General features: G+C 42.9%; 1 protein-coding gene across 1 annotated transcript; it reads right to left on the bottom strand.

Annotated features, from left to right (window-relative positions):
- Positions 1-674: 674 nt before the first annotated feature.
- On the bottom strand, positions 675-4445 carry LOC133883651 (GDSL esterase/lipase At5g45910-like). The gene is made up of 5 exons (XM_062323024.1): positions 3915-4445; positions 3001-3216; positions 2758-2906; positions 1386-1662; positions 675-1167 (listed from the first exon to the last, which is right to left on the bottom strand). The coding sequence occupies exons 1-5, from the start codon at positions 4189-4191 to the stop codon at positions 947-949; spliced, it is 1140 nt and encodes a 379-aa protein (XP_062179008.1). The 5' UTR covers positions 4192-4445; the 3' UTR covers positions 675-946.
- Positions 4446-8187: the final 3742 nt, after the last annotated feature.

Below are 8187 nucleotides of genomic sequence, written 5' to 3'. Positions count from 1 at the left end.
TATTCAGACTCGCATCTGATAGATTTTATCCTGACTAACTCCTTGTGGGGTTCAATCTGGACCACTTTTTTTGGATTCAACACATTCCCTCATTTGCTCCGCCGTTCATTCCAAAAGGCATTCTGAGCCTGACAGGGGCTGTTCCAAAGCCTTCAACATCTGTGCAAATTATGCCAAAATTTACACATCAGTTATCTTGTCCTCTAAGGCCATGTAGTAACCGCTAGTCATAAAAAAAAATATTCAAATGAGTGCCGGTTCGTTGGCCTTTATGTCCTGGACAAGAATTTCCATGGCTTCCGCTGGCATGAAGTTCCTGAACTCCTTCCCAGAGAACTCCGTGCCGCTTTCAAATTACTTTGATAATGTTTGTTGCCTGCAATGTAGGACTGATGCTTAAAATTGGCCCATTTCGTCAATTATTCAGATCCAGCGACCTTACTGAGTTGTCAAGCAGCCATCGTAATCATGCAGTTTTTGGTACCCTACCGGTCACCCATCCCATCAAGCCAGGACATTCTGTCTTCTGTAGATGTGTACATGCATGTTACCATGCGTGGGCAATTCTGTTTCATATACATGTGTTTTTCATGCACTGATAAATATGTTAAGGAATCATGATACCAGAATAGATCTGGATGGAAAAATAATACAAAAATATAATACACGCGCAGTTGAATAAATTTGATTTTCTTCTTATTATTCCGGATTATTACCCGAGGATCGACGAATGAAAAGAATCAGAAAACATATCATACACGGTGCATCTGTACTACAGCTTCATTTTCAGTTTAGAACATATCTATACCAGCACAGTTTATACAATCTTCCAATGAGAAAACTAAGCAGCTTTACTCATAACTTAATCTCTTCTTCAGTGCCTGAAGCACTTCTCATATATAACTCTAGCCGTAGCAGCAGTGTTACATACTGTTAACCATCTCAATTATGACTTCAGAATTGGGGGTTCAGCGTAAGGGCCATTCAACCAGCCAGTGGCGACCATTCTGTATGCAGCTTCGGTCATGTGGATGCCGTCCCAGCTCACATACGCCGACGGGTTTGAGCACACGCTTGCACCCTGCTCACCGCACTTCTTCTTCAGGTTGAAGTTGTAGTTGCCCTCCCCTCCAGCGCCGCAGCAAGCTTGCAAAGCTGTGCTAAAACCTGCATTACCCCAAAATGTTCATATCATGGTACATCAATCTGAACCAGAAACTGTACTACAAATTATAACTAACGATGGATCCAGTCGTGTTGTATCGATCACATTGCTAACATGTTTTCCGTGAAGTACTTCGATAAACATGTAGTCTGAAACTCTGAATCCACCTGACAGATGTACTGGAGAAGCATTACAGGCTACTGAAGAAGGGAGCACTCACCAAATTTTCCAGGGCTGACGACAAACTGCATTGCAGCCTTGAAGTAATTGCCATACATGATTTTCGTCTGCGGGTACTTCTTCTGCAGCTCATCAAGCTGCTGCTTGAGCTCCCTGTTGTGGTGGAAGGCGAGACGGTTGTACCTCCGGAGGCACCCGGTGCGGGCATTGTAGTCCGCTTTGTTGCTGGTGTTGTATAGTGTCAGGTACAGCGGGAAGCACCCGATCGGGAGAACTCCGGGCACCAACAGGTCTTTTGCCCCAAGTTCGATCAATTTCTGAAACAAAACCATTTTCATAAAATTTTCTCAATGTGATTGAAAAATTGAAGGAGATCTATTGTGCCAAACTAGCATGTGTAGTTCAAAGCGATAATCGAATTACAACGGTACGCTAGTAAGCAATGCACTGCCAGTAGCATGGGTTAGATCTATTATGTTCTCTTGAAATGTGTGGAAACAAATAATTTTTTAGAACCATGTCATGTGACAGCCATTCCATGATGGGCATGCACATAACAAATGATGGGCGCGCCCATTCTCTCTTCATTGTGCAATCATGTTCTACCTGAAGTCTCCATCCTCGCATCACATGGGGCTACACTAAGCAACAATCTGATGGACTGTGCACAAGCTCAATTTTGCATGAAGAGTACAACACCATGCTATCACAAATTTGCAGCGCCATTGATTCATGTGAAAACAAAAATTTTCCTTTTGAAAACAGTTCAGCGCTACAGCGACGTCATGTTAAGTGCCTGGTCAGAAGATTCTGCCCTTTAAGAGGACAACATATTTGTCACATGTTCTCCCCCTATTTTAATGTCTACAAAGATTGATAACCCCAGTTGACCGTTAAAAAACATCGCATTGAGACCTACATATCCGAGTCAGGAAAATGTGCAAACTATGTGAATGCGTGTTGCCTAGTAGTCACACTACTCACTCCCCTCACCTAATACTCCCTTTTCAAAACTTAGGTCCACATTTAAAAAAAAAATGGAAACTTGTTCCAGCTTATGTATCGGTAGATGCACACATCAACTTAGGTCCACATAACTCAAAGCATTTCAAGAACAATTTCTAAACCATGTCTTCTACTCATCTCACACAAATTCTTTGCTTTCTATGTGGTCATCGTGCGATCCCATGTTCCCATTTTTATGCCACAATGTCCAGCTATGGCAGATGACTGCTGCCTGAACTCAGCAGTATCATGCACTTGCATCACTCTGGTCACCTGAATCTTCAAATGCAAACCATTTTGCTACTTTGCTACTTTAGCAATGTATATGCAGCATAGTATGATGCAATGCAAGGATCATCTGCTCTAGGACTAGTAGAGATGCGTAATTCATAATTCACAGATAATACCTCGACGCCATTAGCGATGGCCTTCGCAACAAGAGGCACATAAGTCTTCACTTCAGAAAATGCAACACCGGAGAACAGCGGCGCATTGTAGTCATTGCCCCCAAACTCCCCCACCACGAAAAGGGACTTGCCGAAGTAGTCCTTGCACTCTGCAATTAACATTCAACCAGTCAAGCATCATCTTCTGAGAAAATAATCTCAAGAAGATTCACAAGCTTCAGCGAAGGCGAATCGGTCCTTGACCTTGCTCCGATTTGCAGAGGGATGGCTTCATCTTCTGGAGCCAGCCGACCTGGGTGTTGATGGAGCCAGTATTCCAGATGCGCTGGTCGATGCCATGCGCCTTGAAGAAGGAGTACTCCAGCGCCGTCGCGCCGGTGATGGCGAAGTTGGCACCCTTCTTGAAGTCCTTGCCGTGCGCCTGCGATGGCGGCGGCAGCGGCAGCCCGAAATGCTCAGCTGCATAATTGAGCAAAGATGTCCATCAGAAAAGGGAGGGATCTTCACATCATACACTCTGCTAGTGCAAATCAGTAGCATTTCTGGTTTACTTTATCTTTGCAAAAAGAAAAGGAAAAGGGCCTCTAATTGACATCAATACTTTGCTCTAACATAATGGAGGCAGCAATAATTCACGTGCAAAGCAACAGCTCTTTTCCCAGAAGTTTTCTACCGCTCATTTTCATCTTTTCAAAAAAGAAGAAAATCAAATCATCCCTTTTGACTTGATTAAAGGTTAGCATCACCGAAAATAAAGAACAGGGGAAAAAAGGAGCAGCTCTTTTATCAGCGAACTTGAGTAGTCAATTTCATCTTTTTTTAAAAAAAATATATCTATTTTGACCTGATTTTAGCTTTGGTCCACCAAAAATAAAGAAAAGTGAAACAGAGTATGGAGCAAAGGAAATTGGGAGTTGGAGTAGAATACTGAGCAGGTCAATTTCATCTTGACCAAGGTCAGAGCATGGCCTCACACTCCAAATCAACACTTTTAACAACAAAGACATTTCAATTAGATATTATAATTTATAAAGTCTACATATATCACTTGACTTGGAGAAACGGAGTGGCCAGAGAAAAGAAAATAGATGCTGATGTTGGAAAGAAAGAACCGAGGAGGGGGAAGAAGCCATGGGTGGCAGGAGAGAGAAATGTACCGAGGAAGTCGACGACGAGGCGGCCGTTGGAGCAGCGTCCGGTGGGCTTGCCAAAGAAGGTCATCCCGTATGGCGGGCGCGCGGTGGTGAGCGCCTTGGGCGTGCCGTCGACGATGAGGTTCCCCGCGTCGGACAGCGAGTCGCCGAAGCTGAAGATGGCTTTGTACGACTTCTTGCTCCTGGCCCCGGCGCATCGCGGCGCCGCCGAGAGGCACAGCAGCGCTGCGACGACGAGCAGGGGAAGCAGCCGCGGCGAATGCGCGGGGACGGCGGCCATTGCGGGTGTCGGCGGGCAGCTAGCTAGTGGCGACGCGGCCCAACGATCATGTGCGGTAGGAGAGAGGAGAGAGAGAGAGAGAGGAGGGCAAAGTTGTTTGCTTGAGTGGCGCGTTGCTCTGCTTCGCTTTATATAGCTGCAGCTGCTGCAGCAGGAGCGAGGGAGTGAATGAGGTGGTGGTGGAATGGATTCTCGCAGAGTTTGCAGGTGCTGAGGTGTGGCTACAACAGTGCCACTACTTCAGGATGACGATCGATGGTGACCCGGAGCAGCTCGAAGTTTGTGGTAACTAACTACTATTAGCTGCAGCTATAGCTGATTAACTACAACTGCAGCGCTATTACGTTGTGTTTGAAATGTTTGGTCGAGATGTGCATAATCAGTTTTGCCATTCGTAGTCCACCTTAACCATTTTTAATCACGAGATGAATTTTCCGGCCATTGAATTACTAGCTCTAAAATGCAGGTGGATGTTCGTTTCAGGTTTGTTATCGAATGGGTCGAAAACATGGCCGTAGCTAATTTTCAGTAAGCCAACTTGGTTAAGAAACATAAATACATACATACATGGAGAACATACTGCTGTCCGAAAATTGCATCTATACCATCACTTTGAAGTCTATTTTCATCCATACCACCACCCCATGTCACTAACATATGAGCCCGGGCCCGTTTGTCATAGACACGAGTGATGGTATGGATGAAAATGGGCTTCAAAGTGATGGTATGGATGCAATTTGCCCTACTGCTGTAGTTATCAGGGAGGCCACCGGATCAAATCATAGAATACTAATATTTCACTACTCCTACTTATCTAGATGCCATTTCAGCAATGTTGATGCTTAAAAGTGTTGATTTGTTAATAACCTCACAACCTATAAGAACACAAGGATTAAAGTCAGCGGTGGAGTTAGAAAATGAGCAGTGAATGTGCACCAGTATAACAATATTACTGATAATGTACAATTAGACTAATACTTTATAAAATTTATATTAAATATTAAATTACTAACCGATGATATCTAAATTTTGTAAGATCGCCGGACATACTGAGAACACCCTAGCACCGCCAATGATTAAAGTAACTCATCCACTTCAAGCTGCACTGACAGGACGATAGGAGTGGTTTTCTATTCCTGGGGTAGATCGGGCCGATCATAATGAGATGCTGTTTTCTCTTTCTGTGATCCAGTGTCATTATGAAGTGGATCTATGCGAAAAACGTTCAACTCCAGCTGGGGCCGGCTTTTCACGTTTGGGAAAGAAAATTTTGTAACTTTGCGAGCAGCCGGAGGCTTTTCTTTCCTTCGCCTGGCCGGCCCTTCAACCGTCCATTCAATGCCCACCGAGCGTTTTAGCCTGGAGCCCTTGTTGTTTCCCTGAATTGCACAAACCTGTTCTCCGGTTGTTTCCACGAATTTGTTGAGCCTTGCTCGGCTCGTCTTGCCGAGCCAGTCTAGTCTGACCATCCATGGGGACTCTATTTAGCTCGTTGGGACTGGCAAGAAAAAAAAGGCTAAAAAGCACGAGCATTGATGTAACCATCAAACGAACTAAACGCAAATAACTGACCGATTCTTTGCTCGGCAAGGAGAGGCAAGCAGCCAACAAAGAATTGGAGGGCACAAAAAGTTCACTATTCTAGCAAAAACGTAATATTTTCTCTCTAAAATTTTTCCGTTTTAAAATTCCCTATATTTTATATGAGCACGGAAAGTTATATTATAGGAAATCATCGTCTTTCGATATTCGTATAGGTTTAATTGATTCATAAGAGCTTCACGACACTAACTCACCATTTTGGATGATACTAGCAGCTTCAACTCCAATCACAGCATGTCAGCTTCTTCTACCACTTTAAGACAACAAATATACTACTTTACAAAATAATACTATATTTGATGCAAAATGTCGCCTCAAATCTTAGAATGACTTGAACTTCAAAACCAAAATCAACTATCTAGGACGGCATATATTTTAGACCTAAAGGAGCAATAGCATTTCGGATTACGAACAGCATGGGAAAAGAATTGTGGAACCAGGAAAGGTGGCAGCAGTGCGTGTGGCATTTTGTCAGCTCTTTCTACGCACCAAAGGATTACATGGATCTTGTACAATTTGCGGAGAAGGTGAAGGTCCTGGTAGAAAAGTGATATGTTCATCCTTCAAGTCAACAAATGCTCCAATCCGATTCTTACTGGCCCATGTTCCATTGTCCCAATGCACCCCAGCTCATCCGGACCGGACATGCACAATGGCTACAGCCATTAAAGGCGCCGTGGCACCGCGGTTGTTGAGCCATAACTCTATTAGTTAGTTGGTCACAGCGCCGAACAACCAATGTGTCAACCAAGATTGTACTGCTAGTACCGTGTAGGTGTAGTACTTCTGTATAAATAGCCGAAGCTTTTTGCTGGAGATCACTGGGGTAAAACATAGTATACGAAACAGTTTTGGAGTACATGTCAGTTAAAAAAATAATATACAGCACTTGTACTTCCTTGGCAGTACTTTAATAGCGTGATTTTTTTTAAAAAAAACACCAATACAACTCGTATAAATACGCTTATATTCATATAATGTCTATATAAGATCAGATATGTAGAGCTTAAATATTGATGAAATCACTATCAGCCTCTTGCTATTATATCGCTTACCACCGAAAAAATTTCACCTTAATAAGATACACAAATAGCAAACATGAGATTTGGTGTAGAATGGATAGGAGCTACAGTTACCTCCACGGACCATTTAAGCTAAAGCTTAGTTCTCTTAATAGGGTGCAAATTAGATAGACATATGATCGAATATGTTATATACAGGGCCGGTTCTGAGGGAGTTGAACGGGGTCGCCGCCCTGGCTCTAAAACTAAGTGGTCCCTCTTTATGTACTTATATATATAATATATATGTCTAACAATTCGTATGATAATAAATAGAACTAAGCTCAAAATAGCAGGTAGGTCTAATAGTCTCTACAGTAGAATACAGGTGGTCTGGTTCTTTATATCCATAAAAAATCAAGTGACCTGCCTGCATGTCTAGTCTATTTGATTGTTTGCCTATTTCGTGTTTTTTTGGTCCAGCCAGCCTAGTTTTCTACATTCCTCGGAATCATGACTCCAAGGCGTTTCATATGTCCGCAGCTTCGATCGAGGACAGCATCAGCCATCGCCATATGAGTTTTCGTCAATGGTTTTCTCCTCTGTAGATTATACTCTACTTCAAATGGATCTGACCCTTACCAAGATCGCATGGTTAAAATATGAAAAAGTCTCTGCTCGCTCTAGTGATCGATGGGTCCGGCTCCGTTGCACGGTACGGGGACAGCTCCCGCGTGCGCCCAATCATCGCCATCACAAAACCCGACTGTTCACGCTACCAATCCGTTTAGCAGTAAGTAGCTGTCTACTAGCGTAACGTTTGTGCTGTGGTGTTGGCACCAGCGAGCAGATAGCTCCAAAGCCATACTATGATTGTAAGCTACCTGATGCATATACTGGGTGAGTAATTAAAGTTACACGCAGCAAGTTATACATAGACATACAGATACAACTGATTGAGTGAGTATCTCTACCTAACTAGCATGTATTAACGCAAGCATTCGTACGTATACTTCGATTCCTCATAATTTTGTTTCCGCGAGTATTTACAATAATTTTTTTCCGCAAGCATTTACGATAAGCTAGAATAACTTGGAATACATCTGATCGTCAGATGAAACAACCTAGAATATGTCCGCTCGGACACATTCTAAGTTATTCGAGTTTATAGTAGCAGACACATTTCAAGTTGTTTCAGTTTATCATAAATGCTCGCAGATTCAATCTAAAATATTGTCTTTGCAATTGATATATAAATATTTTGATGTTCAATGAGCCTATTTTTAATTTCGTTCCCAACTACTGAAATCTCGAGACCGCCTAGCTATATAACCAGTGAACAGGTCGAGTAGAAATATCGTGATATATCTGTGTCAATGTCTTAGTAATCCTT

The sequence above is a fragment of the Phragmites australis genome, chromosome 10, assembly GCF_958298935.1.
Source record: "Phragmites australis chromosome 10, lpPhrAust1.1, whole genome shotgun sequence".
Taxonomy (NCBI): Eukaryota; Viridiplantae; Streptophyta; class Magnoliopsida; order Poales; family Poaceae; genus Phragmites; species Phragmites australis.
This window is presented reverse-complemented; position numbering and strand designations above follow the sequence as displayed.